Here is an 18,077-nt window from a genome sequence, read left to right on the forward strand (position 1 = left end):
CCCTAGAGCAGCATCCCACAAGAAACAAAACCAGTGAAGCTAGCAAAAGACAGTAAAGCCACAAGGAATCCATGCAGGGGCTGGGGCCGGTCCTGCCTTTGGCTTGCTCTCCACTCACACACACACACACACACACACACACACACACACACACACAGGAGAGATGACACTCCTCTCCCGTGGTCCCCAGACATACCCTACACTGAGAGGTAGGGGCTGGGGGGAGTGAGGGCATCATGCCAGTGACTCTATATACAGTGAAAAGCCCCTCATCCACTCTCCCACCCTCCTGCCCTTCCCCGCCCCCCCCCCACCAGCCTGCCCACTCAGCTGGTCTCCTCCCTCTGAGACCCGACAGAGCCGGCAGCCTCTTCCCCTTTACTAGAGGGTGGAGCCTGGCCTGTTGTGCCCCCTGGGGCTATGCTGTCCGGCTGGGCCAAAGCCGGCTCAGGGGTGGCACTGCTTTGGCTGGTGGGCACAGTGCTCTCTTCCGTGGCTGGTGTGGCTCTCCCATCAGTGGCTGGAGTAGCACTCCTGTCAGTGGCTGGCGTGACGCTTCCATCCGTGGCAGGGGTGACGCTCCCATCAGTGGCTGGGGTGACACTCCCATCGGTGGCTGGGGTGACGCTCCCATCTGTTGCTGGGGTGCCGCTACGGTCTGCAGGGACTACATTATCACTCTTTGCAGCATCACCTGCTATGACTGAGGTGGCACTGCCCCCAAGAGCTGGGGCAGCTGCACTTGCAGCTGCGGCCCCACCTGCAGCCCCGGGAGCGGCAGTGTCTGTGGCTGGGGCGGACGGAGCTGCAGCGGCACCCGACTGCTCCGGTGCCCGGAGCCGCTTCATGAGAGTCGTCACTCGGACAGCTTTCTGAAAGCAGGACAGTGAAAGAGGCTTACAGATGGCGAATCCATTCCTTGTCAAAGGCCAAGCCCAGGTCCTTCCCATGGTGCCCCTGGCTGCCTCTGATCACCCCAGGGCTAAGTACCCAGCTGCTCGGCACACTCACTTCAGTTGGCAGCTACAGCTACGCTGTGGGTGGAGAAAAGCCTGTATGTGTGCAGGCAAGAGACTGTGGGTGCCAGAAGGAGCACTTGGGATCATTCCAGGAAAGAGAGCCATCCAAGCCTTACCTTCCACTTAGCCCTGGCAAAGTTCTTTTCAATCTGGGCACAGACACCATCCTTGATGTTTTTATCAGAAGCAGCATTGCCAGAAATCCTGGAAAGGGTGTGAATGTGTCTGGATCGGAAGTGTGGCCTTAATGGAGCCTCTGCCCAGCCCTTTCCTTGTAAGATCCAGGGATTACCAGGCAGACCATCTGGGCTCTGGCTGCACCCAACCCCCCCCCCCCCAAAGGCCTCTGGATGGAGCCTGCTTGGTGTGAGGAGGACGGGGGCCTGGCCTCTCTGCTGATCTTCCTTGGGCCCTGCTCACCACTCGTGGGAGATGGCCTCTTCTGCAGTGATCCGCTGGTCTTGCTCCACCTCCATCAGCCTTGTGACCAGGTCTTTGGCTGGGGACAAAGCCAGGGAGAGGCTAGGCATGGCACCCCATCTCACTGTCTAGAGGTGGTGGATGGGCTGGGGGGTAGGAGCAGAATCCGGCAGAGGAGGCTGAGAACAGGTCCCCCACACCAACCCTTTACTCTCCCCAGATGCTGGGCACCTCCTCACCCGCCTGTGAGATGTCATCCCAGTACGGGGAGTCAAATTCATAGTCGCCAGCCAGAATCTTGCGGAAGAGATTCTTGTCGTGGTTCTCGTAGTCATCTTCCTCCACCTCCTCGTAGAAAGGCGGGTTCCCTGAAAGCCTGCATGAGAGCCAGAGGGCAAGGTTGCCCAGGAAGGCCACAGGCACAGGCCCCCACACCACCTGGCTATGAGCCTCTATTTGCCCGTCCACTCACAGGATGTACATGATGACTCCAATGGCCCAGCAGTCCACAGGGCGGCCATACCGCTGCCGGCCTACCACCTCCGGGGCTGCAAACACGGTTCCAATCGGCTGGTCATTATCAGGCCTGCCAGGCCTGGTAACATTCACACCCACTCCCTGGAGACTTCCTTCCCCCCTACCCGGAGCCACTCCTTGAAGACTGTTTCCCACCCTGCCCCTGCCCCTCCTCTGCTTGCCCAGGTACTCAGGGGTCCCACAGGGTTCCTTGATGAGGCCATTCTCTAGCTTAGCCAGGTGGAAGTCGCTGATGACAATCTTTGAGTTCTTCAGCCTGTTGTAATAAACCAGGTTCTCCAGCTGCTCCGGCCAGAAACGGCATGTGGGTGGGCAGAGAAAGATCCCATGAGGAGAACCTCAGAGGCTGGACCAAGTCCCCAAAGTACTGCCCAGCCCGGCCCCAGGCCAGCTGCAAACTGACCCTCTGAGCAGCCTCCTGGCCTCACCTTGAGGTTCCTGTGCACGATCTTGAGTGAGTGCAGGTAGGCCACGGCCTCCAGCACCTGCCGCACCACGTTGCTTGTGTCTCGTTCCGAGTAGTAGCCCTGGTCCAGGATCCAGTCAAACACCTCCCTCCCCGTGGCCCTGAGGGACACCAGCCCCTGAGCCCGGCGTGGGCAGGATCAGGGGTGGGGCAGGAGCCCTCGGGCAGGCTGCCCACACCGGGTAGCTGGCTGGGCAAGGCACAGGGCCTGGGACCCCAAGGGTCCAAGCAAGGGGCTTTCCCTGGCTGTAGAGGATGGAGGAATCCTGGGACCCCAGGCCCACACTCACAGCTCCAGGAAGATGAAGTACTCCTTGCGGGTCACAAACACATCCACCAGTTGCAAGATGTTGGGATGTTTTACCCTGGCAGCCGACAGAAGAGCTGGTAAGTGCGGGTGGACCCCGAAGCGAGTGCTGCCACCGCCGCCTTGGACCACAGCAGACTAACTGGCCAGAGGCTCGTACTGCTCAAGGCTTCTGCCCTCCGGGCCCTGCCCTGCTGCCTCCCCGGCCCCCGGCCCCAGGCCTGACACTTACATCTTGAGGATGCCTATCTCGTTCTTGGCTGCCTTCCGCACCTTGCGGCCGTCCCGCTTCTGGAACTTCTTACAGGTGTGCAGCTTGCCCGTTGTCTTGTCCTTGGCCCGGAAGATCTCACAGAACTCTTCACTGCAGCAACGCGCACCCGCTCAGCCCTGGCCTCAGCTTGGGCCGCATGCCCCTCCCCTTGCCCACCCACCCTTGCCCACCAGACCAGCACTCACGTTTTGATGACCTGTCCCAAATCATATCTGTCAGTCACCTCCGATGGCTGGTTGTAGTTCTTCTTGTCACCCAGAGTCACACACCCAAACGGCATTGCCAGGCTCTGAGCTGTGGGCAGGATGGGGTCTGGCTCAGCTGTACCACTCCCCACTGCTCCCCACGACACAGAGGTCGTCCCTGGGAGACCCCAGCCTGGCTCAGGCCAAGCCAGGGGCAGAGTCTAGGGCAGCAGTGGCCAAGGGTGGTCAGACTCAGATCCTACCCCTGCTTTTCTGGCCACACCCCCAGCCACTCAGCTCGCCTCCCTGAACTCCAACAGCTCCTGTTTACAAAAACGGTACTCAACTGACCTATCAGGGAATCACTTTGTAATATATACACTGACAAGGGTGACTGAATGATTTCTTTACATTTCAGCTATTTTACAGGCCAAGGGGGCGGTAACCACCCACCCCTCAGTCAGCGATCTCCGAAAGTCTGAAGATACCAAGTGTTGGCAAAGACCACGAGCAGAACATGAGTACAGCCGGGGGAGGACCAGCCTCCCTCCCATGGGGAAAGCAGTTTGCTGAAACCATGGACGTCAGACATACCCTATGAATCAGCAATTGCACTGCTAAATATATGCCCAACAGAAATACGTATATGTATGCATCGGGGCACTCGTACAAGGATGCTCGCAGTTGCAATGCTCACAGTTGCCAAAAAACCAGAAACAACCCAAATATCCATCAACCTGGTGACACTGCGTGTGGGTCATGACACGGTCACACAATGAAACTTACATGACAGGGGAAGTGACGTAGCTATAGCGAGCGATGCCCACCCACAGGGTGAAGCTGAGGGTGCTGAGTGAAAAAGACACAAATGGCTACGTATGGGGTGTGATTATATAATCTAGAATCAATATGTTGTCAGTTATAGAATCGACATGAAGCTCCAGGCAGGCAGAACTAGCCTGCGTTGTCTGAGGACATAAACATACCGGCAAAACTGCAAAGAAAGCTAGGAAATAAACACCACGGGTCCTTCTAAGAGAAAGAAAGGGGTTGCGATTGAGGCAGGACCCCTGGGGGGATTCTGTTCAGGATTTCTGAACCAGCGTGATGGTTTTACAGCTTTACAATAATTTGTGAAAATGTACATACAGGTTTTGGCACATTCCTAAATTTTTGTTATGTTTCACAATAAAAAATGTTAATAAAAAAATGGTCACCCAAACTAAAGAATACTTGGTGACTATTAAAAAGAATAACGTAGATTGAGCCTTGGCTGGTCAGTTGGCTCAGTTGGTTGGAGCACCGTCCCATGTACCATAAGGTTGTGGGTTTGATCCTTGGCCAGGGCGCTTATGAGAGGCATCCAATCCATGTTTCTCTCTCACATCAATGTTCTTCTCTCTCTCTTTTTCTCTCTCCCTCCCCCCACCCCTTGCACTCTCTCTAAAATTAATACACATATTAAAAAATAAAGTAGATTGAAATACGCTGCTGCGGACAGTCTCTGAGATACGCCGTGAAGTGAAAAAGCAGTGGACAGAATGGTGGGTTAAGAGTGCTGCTATTTGGCTAAATTTTTAAAAATTTACCTGGCAGTTTACATAATCCTGTTTTGGGAGGACAACTAAGAAATTAAGAGTTCTTTTTAGGGCAAAGAGTTGATGTTGGAGGGACAGGTTTATATCTTTCGTTTAACTTCCTCTTGGGGTTTTCAGTATAATCATGCAGACTGATTTACTAACCACCTCACTCAGGCACTGTGCTGGGGGGGGCGGTCCTCAGAAGCAGAAACCCCACCCAGGCAGAGAAGCAAGGAGAGACTGAGGAAGAAGTGCTCAAGGCCAGGCCTGAGAGCAGGAGCATTTGCCCGGAGGCCGCAGGGCTGACGGCCCGGAAAAGGTTTGGAAAGGCAGCACAAGCCTGCCTAGTGCCTCACCGCTGGCGCCCACAGGAGACCTGGGCACTCGGGTCCAGGATAGAGGCCGCTGGCTAGGGGTGGGCGTTCCAGGCACAAGGGTGACCACTTGCAGAGCTGACTGCAGAGGGCTCCAGGCACTCTGGCAGCTGGGGCACGGTGCCCCGCAGGTCAGCCCAATTGCCACCTGCGGTGCTGGGTGGGCTGACTCCCTGACCCAACAGAAAGGCACTCATAGTCCTTGCTCAGAGGCAAACTTCGGGAGGCGAGCTGGAGACAGTGTTGGGACCTTTGCAGACCTGACCCAGAGTCTGTCACCATAGTATCTGGTTGCAGGGACCCTGGGGCTCCAGCAAGCTCGGCGGAGCCTGCTTTCAATCGGCTCCGGCTCGGCTGGCTGCAAGTTATTGTCCCTCCACAGTGATTAGCACTTACTGCTCACAGGGCCAGGGAAGGGGCCTCCATGCTCCCCTACCTGGAGTCACTCACAGCCACGGTGTAGTGGAGAAGGGAGGAAGCCACCACCAGAGGAAGGAGCTTGGGTTAGAGGGACTCTGCCAGCCGGGATCCAGGGCCAGGGCCCACACAAGCCCCATAGCCAGCCCTGGCTGTTGCTCGCTCACTCCCTCCCTTCTAGGCAGAGGCCACCCACTTCCCAGGGGGTCACGGTCCTGGAGGTTCTCCCTCAGATTTGCCCTCGGCATCAGTGAATGAATTCTATCGTTCCCTCATTTGGGTTGTTCGAAGCTTGGGGATCGCAACCGTATTTCATCAGCGTGGCACAAGACAGGGCTTAAGCCATCTTGTGAGACGCTGCAAAGGCGAACAAGAGAAGCTTTGAAGATCGTCCCTGGCTGCAGCTGTGTGTCTTTGCAGCCGTGGTCACAGCCCTGCTCCTGCGTCTGCCGGGGAGGAACATGTGACTAGGATCCCGCTCTGACAGCTGACGGCAGAGGTGCAGCCACCCACCCCTGGGGCCACCCATCTCTCTGCCCTAAATCTGGGGAGGGGCTGCATCAGTCCCTCTGGTGTGTTCCACGGTCCCCTTCCCTGGCTGGAATCCGAGACCTTGGACCGGGTCCCGCAGGCACACTGGGAGGGACTGTGTCCCAGCTCTGTGGCTTTGCCTAGACCATTCCCTCTGGCAGGAATGCCCTTCGCCCCAGTCTCCCATCGGTATCCTATTTGTCACGCCAGAGTTATTTATAACATGAAAAAAGCCCAGCAACTACCTAAACATCCAACAACAGGTGACTCGCCAGCTCAACAGTGTCCACTCAGTGGCAGGAAGCGTGGGCACTGCCCACCTTGCCTCCCTGTGGAGCGGCCTCCACCTGAGCCAGGTGCCGGCACCAGGGCCAAGGCTCTTCTTTCACTGCAATTTCTGACACAAGGTTGTTTGTGCAACAGATTGTCTAAAACAATCCCGATGCTCCAGACTCAGAACGGCCCTTCTGAAATACCTTCCACTACTTCCACCTCCCCCCACCCCACTCCATAGCTCCCCGCTCTGACGCACCGCGTGGGAGGTTTTGTATATGCCTGTCCCTGATCTCGGCCTAGCTTTTGGCCATGCACTTGTACTTGTGCCCACAGGGATCCAGGGCTGCTCTTGAGATCTGTCCCCACCACAGAAATCCAGCCCTCTGCTCACAGTCACATCAGACTGATGTCATGTCCTAAAGCCTCACGGGCAGAGCAGGAACGGATCCACCGGCCCCCACCAAGGCTGCCCTGGTCTCAGCCCACTGCGCTGGCGTCTCCTCACCAGAGAGAAGAAAGGGGGCCCTGCCGGTTAGCGCCTTGGTCCCCTCCACCCCCACCACTGTACCATCTGCCACCCACTGCTGCTGCCTGGGAGGCTGCTGGTGCATAGAGCCCCCAATACACCTGTCTGCAGCAAGGTGGCTGGGTGGCGGGGCAGGGGGGCGAGGGGGGGCGGCCCCAAAGCTGGGAGGAACAGCCAAGACACAGCTTCAAGAACTAAAAGGCCAGGCAGAAAGGGGTTTGCATTTCGCACCCCCATGGCGCAGACAGCTCAGACTCAACACACAACAGCGGGGAGCTCCAGCAACACAGAACCGGGCTCTGACTTGAGTCCACACTGGGACATGGGAGGGCGAAGGAGCCTCACAGCAGTCGTTTCTCAAGAAGGCACATGGCTTCTCCCATTCTCCGCAGAGAAACTGAGTGGTGTGCCCAGGCGGATGCAGAGCCTGGCACTGCCACTGCCCTCCTGCCAGCTCTGAGGGAGCCTAAGGGCCAAGCACTGCTCATTCTGACCTCTGGGCTCAGGCCGTCAAGCCTTGGGCAACCCTGAGGAAGCCTCTAACAGCAGGTGCCCTGGTAACAAAAGGTCCCCTAGGGGCCCTACTGCCGCCTAAGGCCAGTCTGGCCTAGGGGGAACCTGAGAGGGACAGAGGCCGGATCCAGAGGGACAGAGGCCGGATCCAGAGGCCCAGAAGTCCCACAGGAGAGTCCTGTCCCCTCCTTTCCAGTAGGGTCAACCTGATGCTGACCCCAGCTTTCTTAGGCCTGCACAGGCATTTCCTGCCACCCTGTCCTCTGCCATGTGGGGTTCCACAGCTTACAGCAAACCTAGGGAGGCTTGAAGGGGCCAGGAGGCTTCAGCTGCCTCCCGACAACTGTGGACAACACCTCCCGATTTAGTGGCAGCTGTGAACACCAGCCTGCAGCACCCACTTCCTTTCTCCTCCCTTGGGGACTGGGGCTGGGTTTCCTGATGCAATGGACATGCCTACCTAGGCCCAAGCCCTGCCTGGCCCACAGCTGAGGCCTCACCGGAAGCACCAAGGGAACTGGAGACCTCATACTCAGGGTCTGGCGTCAGGAGGCAGGGCCAAGCTTCTAGCCCACCATCCAGCTGCTTCAGGGAATGGGCCAGGAGCAGTGCTAGCTGTGCTTCAGGCTCTAGCTAAACCGTATCCCTAGGCCCTGCCGTGGACTCTCTTCCATCTAATGAGGGAGTATGGAGAGAGGGGCATCTGCAGTCCCCGGAGTGGGCATTCAATCCTGCACTGCTTCTAGAAAGTTCAGTCCTCAACATTCAGCCAGGGCCAAGAGCCAACTGACCCTCCTGGGGGTCTGGGGTCCCAATCTTTGAACCCCTGAAGGAAAAATCTACTGGGGACCCTGCCTCCTTATGGGTGGAGGAGGGGAAATGCAGGGGAAGGCTCAGAGAGCAAAGGGTTGCTATGGTGATGGAAGTTTTAAAACAAGGGGAATGGGAGGAGGGAGGTGCTGGCCAAACCCCTTCTGCAAGAATTCCCTGAGGCTTTTGCCAGCTTCCTTCCCCATGGGTTCTGTGATGCTGGTTCCTATGAAGGACAGGGAGGTGGGGGGACTGAGAGACTTTAAAAAAAGAGAGAGTGGGGCAAGGACACGGAGAGACAAAGGCACGACCTGTGACGGAAGGGGAGCAAAGAGGCACCAGAATAAAAAGGAAGCAGCCACGAGGATACAGGAGGGGAAGGTGGGCAGGTGGCTCTGAAGGGGCCTGTGGGTGCCAGCAGAGCCCTAGGCCTTCATAGCCACGTGCCCTAAACACCTGGGCCAGGAGCCACCCCGGACCCTGGACCTTTGAGGCTGACGCCCTGCATCCCCTGGACATGCATCTAACCTGATGTGGGAGGCGCAGCCTCAGCCTGGGGGAAGAGGCCAACTGTTGCCATTCCCTAAGTCAAAGCATGCCTCAGCCCCTCCATTGCCATCATCGCCAGGCTCAGGTCAGGCAGGCCCCATACATGGAAGGTGGAAGGTGTGAGGGGGGTGGAGACAAGCTGGGAGACCTGGCTGCTTTCCTTCACAGCCCCTCCTCTCAGTGGCCCAGCTCTGCCAGGACTCCCCTGCCACACACCTCCCTCTTCTGCTCTGCTCTCCTTGGGCCCCCAGGAGGCCTTGGGTCCCCAGGGCTCCTCTAGCATCTCAGCCTAATTCCCTGCTACCTCTGTCCCCTCCCAACAGTGCACCCTGTCAGGAGCACCAGAAAGAGCACTCTAAGCCACCTAGAAACAGGATGACAACTGCATAGCCCCACCTCTCCTTGCCTCAGTTTCCCTAGATAGGGATCGCAGACTGGGCAGCCTTCTTCCAGGGCAAGGACTGATGGCCTACTAGTGGGTGGTGGCCAGGACATGGGCCGGAGAGGAGGCCGGGCAGCAGATATGGGAAAGGCAGCCTATGGCGCCTGGAGTCCACACCAAGTGCTCTTTAAAAAAGTGGGGGCGGGGGAGGCCTCCCCACCCCAGAGCCCAGGCCGACACTGAGAGAAGTGGGGACCCGGTAACCCCAGTTGAGGAAACTGGGGCCCAGCAAGTGGCTGAAGCTGACAGGAATCAGCTCGAGGTAGGGGGCAGCCAGGTCTCTGCAGGTCGTCCCACCTCCCCAGGTGGGGGCTCTCAAAGCCTGCGCCTTGGAGGAGGGCCGCAGTACAGGGACTGGACTGCTGCAGCCGGAGCTTTTGGTGAGGGCCGGAGGGCCTGCTCCCTAAGAGGGAAGCTGGCCGAGCAGCCTCTGCCTAAGGGGTGCGGACAAAAGCAGTTTGCAGAGCCGTGGGGGGGGGGGGGCGCTGGGAGGGCCCAGGGTCTCTGCAGATGCTACAGGCTGGGGAAGGAAAACACCCCATCTTTCACTGTCCGCCCCTCCTTCGCCAGGGGGCCCTGCTTCCCGCCGCGGTGCCACCCTGACCCCCTTCCCCAATGCTACTGGCTCGCCCCCGCTGGCACAGCAATACACATGCGGGAGGCACACGTGTGAGCACCAAGCCCCGCACCTCCCAGCAGAAACATGTGCGTCCCCCACCCCCACTGCCCAGCGCTGGCGGAGCCTTGAACCCCAGGCTAGGCCCGGTGTTGAGGCTTGGGATCTAGATCTTGGCTAGGGGGCTGCTGGTACCCAGAGGCTTGGAGCCCCTTCGCTGCTCCCAGCAGCCCCGCCCAGCCCCCTCCAGGTTGTCGTCCATAAAAAAAAACTCTGTTGTCATGGAAATTAGTGACTGCTTTGCGCGGGAGGGAGGGAGCCGGGGGCAGTTGGGAGGGCTGGAGGCTCTGGGAGTCAGGAGGGACCGCACAGCTCCCGGGCCCTGCCTCAGTGGGGCACCGCGAATGTCTGAGGGTTAATGTTTTCACAATTAGGAGCTTAGCGAGATGGGGGGCGGGGAGTACACAAGGGGGGCGGGGGGCGGTAGAGGAGATTCGCCTGCATCTGACTCAGAGGCTTCCCCTGGGACCCCTCCGCCCAGCCGTCAGAGGTGACAGGGAACTTTAGCCCAACCCCGCACGCCGACCCCCCGGATCTGCAGAGCCCGCGTGCTCTGCCCCCGCCGAAGCCCAAGCCTCGCGGGGACCCGCACACTTGGCGACCCGAACCTCAAAGCAGAGACCCAATCCCCCAAGACCACAACGTGCGTGCTGGGGGGGGGGGACGCCCCCCGGCCCGGCCCGTTCCGCACCTGCAGCGCCGGTCGATCACAGGTAGGATGCGATCGCGGGTTCAGCGGGGGCACTGAAGGCTCCAGGGGCGGCGGGCAGAATCTGCTCCTAGCACGCGGGGCAGACGCGGCGCCAGCTGCAGCCGCTTCGGCTCGCGAACCTCCAGCATCTCCCGCCGCTCGCCCGCATCAGATTCGCACCCGGGCCGGGGGCGGGCTGGGGGCGGGGCTTCCCTCAGCCGGCTCCGCCCCGCCCCTGGCGAAGCCTGTGGCTGGAACCCCACTCGAAGGCGAGCGGACGCGGGTGGCACCGGTCTCCCACCCCTTAGGCTCCCTTAGGCCCTCGAACTGACTGGGCAACAGGGGTCGGAGGGGCCTCCCTATGTCCGCTGCAGGGCTGGGGAGTAGGAGGTGCGCGGAACGCCTGAGTCCAGGAGCTGCACAGGACCCAAAGGGTGGAACCCGCTTGAAAGAACCAAGTGGGCAGTCGCTAAGGCAAGCGGCACTACAGGCTAGCATCCCCTAGCTAAGAGTAGTAAACAAACGGGGGACGTGTGCGCGCGCACGCGCGCGCGCGCGCGAAACTGGCCAGTGAGGGCTCCAGACCACCGGAGGCAGAATCTCCTTCCCACTCCAAACTCCACTCCTGCAAGGCCAAAGCCTGTGCCATCCTCAAGTCTGGGCCAGGGTGTCTGGCGCAGTCAACTCTTCCTATTGTCGCACTGAATTTCCAAACTGTAAAAGTCACCTATGGCATGATGTGGAACCTGCTTTCTTCCCAGTTTTACCGCCCACAAAACACTCCATAAGCAGAATCACCATCGGTGGGTGCCCTGGGCTGGGGAGGGCAGCCGGAGATGGAAGCCCGGACAACGAAGCCCTACGCCTGTGCTTCTCTGGCTGGGGGCTGAGGAGACCCAGCCCCTCACTGGGGGAGGCTGAGAGCCGCCAGGCAGAAGCTCTAAAAGAAGGCTTTGGCCATTTCTCTGCCCATTGTCAGGGAGGTGCATGGACCCAGCTTGGCCCTGTCCCCTCACAGGATCTGAGGGACAAACTTAGGTTTCTCCACCCCTGAAGCCCAGCTCCACCCAGCCCAACGCTCCCAGCGAACCTTCTGACCCCATCCTGGGACGGGTCCTCCCCAACCCTTGGCCATGTTGAGTCTCCCCTGCATGGCTCCTCATGGCTACTGATGGGAGTGACTCCCCAAGTGTGGAAGTTGGGGCTGGGGTTGAAAGGCTAGTCTGGACAATGACTGCTAAAACAAGGCCCCTCAATATCTTCCTCTGGAGGGGTTGTTGAGGAGCCCTTCACATCCCTCCCTGGCTTTGGGTCCCCTCTTCCAGGCCAGACTGATTCACATCTGGGTGGTCTCAGTCATGGCACCAACCCCACTGCTGAAGAGGCATCTTCTGGGCACCGGCAGCTCAGAGCCTGCGTCTCACCTCCACATGCTCAGCTCCTGTCTGCAGAATGAATGAACGCCCTGGCACTCAGTCCTGCCTGCTGTCTGCCCACTTCCCTGACACCACGGTTCTCCAAGGTGTGTGGAGCAGCTGAGCCATGGCTGGCTGAGCCCCCACATCATACATGTTTTCTGTCTTTCCCGAAGGTCATGCATATCCAGGCACGAAGAAGCTGAGCTACAGAGAGGCAGCAATGGGGGATTTAGAGGCAGGGGAAGAGGTGGCTTGCGAGAGCCCTGCCTGCTGCTGGCAGGGCTCCACCTCTTCTTGGTCCTGTGCACACTCCATGTGCCTGTGGGTGAGAGCACGTGGCAGGATATATGTGCACACGTGTGAGTGTGTCTGTGTGTGTGTGCTCTTCTGCTAGAGGAGAAGGCGACAGCACTGTGTGTGCAGTGGTGCCCAGGGGCACGTGTGTCTGCATTCTGTGTGCACCCAGGCGTGCTTGCTCGCACATGCTCGTGGATGCAGTAGCTCGTCCTGGGAGACACTGGTGCCCTTCTTACGTGACACAAGCCTCAGGGTTGTGGAGATTGAATTAGGGTGTTAGGACAGGACATGGGAAGAGGCTGCACCACGCCTAGGGGTGGGCAGGGGCTGGGATGACACTGCGTTATTGGCTGTATCTAGTCTCTGCACTTAGGGCAGCCCCTCATCCTTGGGAGGGTGGCGGGTGGTGTGCACCTGCATGGTGGGAAGGTGTAACCAGGTTTTTGTCTTTTCTGGAGAGGACAACCTAAAGACAGAACCCAAGGTTGTGGTTGGGCCATAGTTTATCCCTCAAGCCTCCAGCCAGAGCAGCACAAGCAGGGTAAGGTTAAGCTTTGATCTTTAGGTGCCCTCCAGGCAGGAAGTAATAGCACCAGCAGAATGCCATCCTTCCAGCTTTGTCGGACCAGGGGCTGGGACCACAGGCCTTCATTTCTACTCCCTCTTTCAGAGCCAGACAAGGTCAGGAGCCATGGCTTCTGGCCAATGCCCTGGACAGGGGGGTGACAAGAGGCCCCAGCACAGGATAGAGTTTGGGACAAGATCAGAGGTGGTCAACATTGCCTGATAGCTTCTAGGAGGATCTCCTGAGGTGGCGTGTCCCCCCAGCCGCCCTGTGAGCAAGAGCTGTCTGTGTTGGGAGGCTGAACAGGAGAAGAGTGTCCAAAGTTGACTGTTCTGCCTCTCACCTGAGCTGGATGTCAGAGAAGCAACATACAGTGTGCCCCAGGGAACTGAAGGCCAGCACCCCTGCACCCTCACATTCTGTCTGGTGGACGGAAACCCCTGCCTACCCAGCAGAGGGCTCCAGCCGAAGTTCAGATTTTAGGAGGTAACTGCATTACAAGGCTATCTCCCCCATGGAGCCCAGACTCTGACAGGTACTGTCCCTTGGGGGCAACAAATGCTGCACGTCCCCACCCATCTTTGGAACTATTTGGCTATGGTCTCTGTTGCTGGCCTCAGCCCCCTCTATAGAGCCCAAGATGGGGGAGGGCAAATAGTCTTCTCCTGAGCAGCTAGGGGAGGGGGCTGCCCCCCCAACATGACTCACTCCAGGCTGTGTGGGTTATTACATTATGTTTGAAATTGCCATGGCAACCAGCTGGCAATCAAATGTAATTGCACTTGTTGCCAGGGCAACGGGGCAAAACCCACAGCAGTCACTCTCTGTGTTTGCCCTTGGGGTGCAGTAAAGGTCAGGTTAGACCAGGGTCAATGCCAAGGGGCTCTGGGGTGCTCTACAAAGGATGGAATCGCCGGGACCTGTGGAGCTCCAGCGTGCAGAGGCTGGGTGTGCCCTCGGCGTGCCAAGGGCCCCATCCCTGACCCCATGCTGGGGCTCCTGCCCTTCCCACAGCACCCTGGGCCTCAAACATGCCACAGTGCTCGAAGTAAGGAGAACCAGAACTTTTATGTGCTCACAGGTTGTACTTATAGATGGCCCATGGGCCCTCCTCCTCGTACTCACGGCGGCTGAGCCACAGGTTCTGGAAGGAGTCCCGGGATGCCATGATGGAACCTCCAAGCCAGGCGGCAACTGCGCGGTGTGGAGAGCCCAGCACAGTCGCCCCAGGACCCAGATCCTGTCTCAAGCGCTCAGGAAAGCCACTCAGCAGGGTGCTGCCACCCTCCAGCACCACATTGGCTAGCAGCTGCTCCTGCTGCTTGGCCTCCAGCCGGCTGATGCTTTGGAGGGCTAATTGTGGAAGGCCTGGCTGATTGAGGCCTAGCAGATTGGGCTGGAAGAGGGCCTCAGGGCAGCAGAAGCGCTCAGAGCCCAGTGTGATGACCTGCTTGTCCGGAAGCATGAAGTTCACTGGGGCCCGGGCCTGGGTGCGGGCCATCTCGGCTTTCACATCCAACGCCACATAGCAGCAGGCCTCTTTAAACTGGTTAACAAGCCCTTTCTCGGGCGGCGAGTGGCCGCCAGCCAGCAATAGCTGAGCCAGGTATTCAGTGAGGTCAATACCGGCCACATCCAGGCGGTAGGTGTCAAGTGGGGCCAGATCTCCCGTGAGGATGGGTGCCACATAAGAGGTGCCATGACCACTGCCCAGCACCAGCCCAGTGGTGCGCCCGTAAGCATAGAGCGCCAGCAGGGCCTGGTGCGCTGTCTGCATGGCGGGCACGTGGAAATGCTCAAAGAGAATTTCAGCCACCTTCTCGCGGTTAGTGCGCGGTGAGATGGGCGAGTCGGCCACGAGGACAGCCAGCTCCTCGGGCTGTACGCCCAGCCTGCAGTAGAACAGGTGCTGCCACAGCACCTCCAGCGCGTCCCAGTCGGAGACCACCCCTCGATTCAGCACCATGCAACAGCCCTCTCTGTTCTCGGGCAGGACGTACCCGGGCTGGTGCTGGGCAGGTGGCTGTAGCGGCTGCATGCACGAGGGCACCACACTGAGGACATGGTCCTCTCCGGTCAGTCCGCACTTGGTGAAGCCTGTTCCTGTGTCAATCACTACAGCTGCCATGTCCTGATAAGGACCCAGGGTGTGGCAGCAGAGCACTGGGGACCGTACTGGCAGAGAATCTGTGGGGGACACCAGCTCATAGTAGGTCCCACGGAGAGGGCCAAGTTTGGTGACCACTGTTGAGTCTGTAATGTCCTTAGCTGTGTGCTTGAGCTGGGGGCCCTGGGGCTCAGTGCCCCCCATGGCTGTGGGCAAGACCCTGAAGCCAGGGCCAGGCGCGGTGGACGTGGTCAGGGAGAGCTGCTCCTCTGGGGCGCTGTGAGAGCTGCCCGGTGGCCAGGATGGCTGCTGCTGTGTGCCGGAGCTTGGAGCGGCGCTGATGCCGACCTTTTCTCTGCTCACATAGACACCATGGGTCTTTTCAGGGGCCAGTGGCCCCCGAAGCACCCCCACATGGGCGGGCAGACCCAAGGCCTCACCTTCCTGGCCAGCCTCCCTGCTGGTCGGGGGGCCTACTGAGAGGATTGGCTCTGTGGAGAGGGGGGGTTCTTGGGGAAAGGGAGGCTGCCTGGGAAGGGCAATCCCAATGAGAGGGGGCTGGTCAGAAAGGGGGTGCTGCTTGGTGGACGGGGGCTGCTCAGCAGAGGCAGGCTGACTAGTTGGAGGGGGCTGTCCAAAGAGGGGATGTTGCCCAGCTAGCAGAGGCCAACCACCACGGGAGTCCTGCCTAGCGCCTTCAGCCTGAGGGCTGTTGCGGTGGGCAGTGTGGACCTCTTTCCAGCTTTGGGTGCCAGTCTCCTCCAGTAGCAGGGATCTGGGTGCCTGCTGGGGTGCAGCTGAAGGAGCAGGCTCCGGGGCTGGCTCTGGGTTCATCCACTGCAGTTTCTTGGCCTGGGCCGCAGAAGTGTCCTGCATCCCAGAAGCATCCAGTGTCCCGATGGTGTGACTAGATCCAGTTTTTTCAGCATTAGGTTCAGAGCAGCCAAGATCATGGACCTGGTTCAATGTCCTCGTACCAAACTGGAGGGGCATCCCCAATGGAATGGGCTCAGTGAGCACCGCCACCGTGACGGGTGACTCAGTACCAGGGGCGTCCAGGTGGAGCCTGGCCTCCTTGGGGACCAGGGCCACCTCTCGGTAGCTGCTGGAGGAGAGGCTGGAGGGCACGGGGCTAGACAGCACTGACGAGATGGGCCAGAAGGTGGGATGATTGCTGTCAGGAGAGGCGATGGGCACGGCCGCTGGCCAGGGGCTCGGCAAATTTTCAAGGGCATAAACCGCTGGGTGTTTGGGCGTGAGGCCCACCAGTACTGCTCGTGAGCCCATGGGGTCATGGCACAGCTGTCCCGTCCTGGTGTCGCCCGTGGCCACATCAAACACCAGCACATGGTCTTCCAGGACATCCTGGAGCTGGTAGACAGGAGCAGTGGAGGGGACAATCTGTATGGCTTCTTCGGGAGGCTGGACTGGGGACTGCTTGTGGTAGGTGGCTTGGCAGGCAGACAGGGGCACACTGGAGCAGGTGTTGTTGCCAGCTGTGAGGGGCTGCCTGGCTGACCGGGGGCCGAGGCTCTGCTGGCTACTCCTCCAGCAGAACTTGGGGGTGCCCACCCTTCCTGAGAGTGGTGTTGAGCTGCCTGGCCTGGAGGTGCAGACCGGAGGCTTCTCAGGCTGCTGGGGTAACACCTGCCTTCCAGCAACCTGAAGCTCCTGGGCATGGCCGGGGGACACTTTCTGAGTGGGTCCTGGGGTGGGACGCTTCTCCTGAGAACCAAAATGCACTCTGTCCTGGCAAGATGTGGCCGCATTGGAAGGCTCCAAGAAGACTGACAATTGGTTGCCACACTTCCTGAGTAGGGGGTCTTGGGACAAGCCCTTGGTGACAGCAATGCTACCAGTCAGGTGGTCGGGGTCGTAGGTACAAGGTTCAACTGCTTCTGGCTTTGGGGTTGTTTCCAGAGCTGGAGTGTTTGCCAGAGTTGAAGGTGGAGGAGCATGAGCGAGGCACAGGCACTTGCCCTGGCCTTGATCTTGGGCTGCAGTCAGAAGAGGACCTTGGGCTATAGCTGAGCCATCCTCCCCTGGAAGGAAAGAGGGTAGCCACTGGCTCGTCCTAACACCCAAGGGAGCTATCTGGTCGGTGCTGCTGGGCCCTTTGCCCCAGCCTACCAGGACTTTAGCTGGAGCCTTGCCCGCCCTCGCACCCTGCACCTGAAACCAGGAGCAGCCGGATCCGTGCTGGACCACATCACTGGTGCTGTCACCGTGCATGTTCAAGGGAAGGGTCAGGGTCCCATTCTCCATGATGAGATGCAACTGGGCTCCCACGATGGGGCTTGGTAACAGACTAGTGGAGGAGGATCTTGTGGCATCGGGGGAGGCCTGCTCGTAAGCACACTGTGCGCCAACCTCAGCAGGGTCCAGGAATAGCTGGTAAATGGGCTCAGGGACATGGGCCTGGGAGGCCGGGCCAACGGCTCCCTCAGTGATGGCCTCAGTGGGCAGTGACAACCCCGGCCTAAGGCATATGGACCCTGAGTTTGCCCATAGTCCCTGGGACCCTCTGAGGCTACTCCCTAGCTCCTGACTTCTGTCTGAGGGGTGGCCCCAGGGGCCCAATGGATCAGGGTCCCCCACCTTCTTGGTGACGTCCATAGTCCTGCTCCATGCCCTAGGTGCCCTGCCCCCACTGCATTGCCATGACAACCCCACACATCACAGCTCCCAGTGACCTGGGTGGAGGTGACAGTGTGTAGAGAACCAGGGGCCCCACCCAGGGAAGCCGGGAGACAGAAATGTCCAATCAGCCCAGTAGAGCCTGCCAATCCTAAGCCAGCCTCCTGTCCCCTTACCAGCCAGGTGACCGCTCTGCTTGGTCCAGCCCTACAGTGAGGCAGTGCTCTGGGAGCAGGGAGGGTGGGCAGGGGAAGGCCAAGAGAGGAAGGCGGACGGGGGAGATGCTGAGGATGCCCCGGGCGCCCGGTCTACCTCACATGCCACATTCGGCTCTCTCTACCCATTACCCATGCGGCAATTTGATATGAGGCCTTGACCCACGGAGGCAGTTCCGAGTATGTGACATGAGGCCCTTTGTGGGGTCAAAGCCTCTTCATCACTCAGTCCTGGGGGCAGAGGA

At 59.3% G+C, this 18,077-nt stretch overlaps 2 protein-coding genes across 3 annotated transcripts; both read right to left on the reverse strand.

Moving 5' to 3' along the window:
* Positions 1–326: 326 nt before the first annotated feature.
* On the reverse strand, positions 327–10,727 carry CAMKV (CaM kinase like vesicle associated). 2 transcript variants are annotated; one of them, XM_037128580.2, is made up of 12 exons: positions 10,594–10,727; positions 3,209–3,317; positions 2,982–3,113; positions 2,733–2,807; positions 2,405–2,543; positions 2,138–2,258; positions 1,912–1,987; positions 1,679–1,815; positions 1,440–1,518; positions 1,136–1,223; positions 761–872; positions 327–658 (listed from the first exon to the last, which is right to left on the reverse strand). In XM_037128580.2, exons 2-12 carry the CDS (start codon positions 3,301–3,303, stop codon positions 327–329), a joined length of 1,386 nt encoding a protein of 461 aa, XP_036984475.1. In that variant the 5' UTR covers positions 3,304–3,317; positions 10,594–10,727. The 2 variants fall into 2 exon arrangements, with proteins under 2 accessions (XP_036984475.1, XP_036984474.1); XM_037128579.2 differs by having other exon boundaries at positions 327–872.
* A 3,221-nt stretch (positions 10,728–13,948) lies between these two features.
* Positions 13,949–17,596, reverse strand: LOC119036648 (proline-rich protein 36-like). Its single transcript, XM_037128532.2, has one exon. The coding sequence runs from the start codon at positions 17,594–17,596 to the stop codon at positions 13,949–13,951; it is 3,648 nt and encodes a 1,215-aa protein (XP_036984427.2).
* Between the last annotated feature and the right edge of the window lie 481 nt (positions 17,597–18,077).

The sequence above is a fragment of the Artibeus jamaicensis genome, unplaced genomic scaffold (genome assembly GCF_021234435.1).
Source record: "Artibeus jamaicensis isolate MK-2021 breed Jamaican fruit bat unplaced genomic scaffold, CSHL_Jam_final contig_519, whole genome shotgun sequence".
NCBI classification, from domain to species: Eukaryota; Metazoa; Chordata; class Mammalia; order Chiroptera; family Phyllostomidae; genus Artibeus; species Artibeus jamaicensis.

What these genes read in the sequence shown, in the direction of transcription:
- CAMKV (XM_037128579.2), bottom strand. Translation starts at nt 3,303, where the DNA reads ATGCCGTTTGGGTGTGTGACTCTGGGTGACAAGAAGAACTACAACCAG. An exon ending in TGGGACCCCTGAGTACCTGG is followed by an intron (nt 1,988 to 2,137) that starts GCAAGCAGAGGA and finishes CCGTGTTTGCAG; the next exon opens with CCCCGGAGGTGGTAGGCCGG. An exon ending in GGAGTCATCATGTACATCCT is followed by an intron (nt 1,816 to 1,911) that starts GTGAGTGGACGG and finishes GCTCTCATGCAG; the next exon opens with GCTTTCAGGGAACCCGCCTT.
- LOC119036648 (XM_037128532.2), bottom strand. Translation starts at nt 17,596, where the DNA reads ATGGACGTCACCAAGAAGGTGGGGGACCCTGATCCATTGGGCCCCTGG.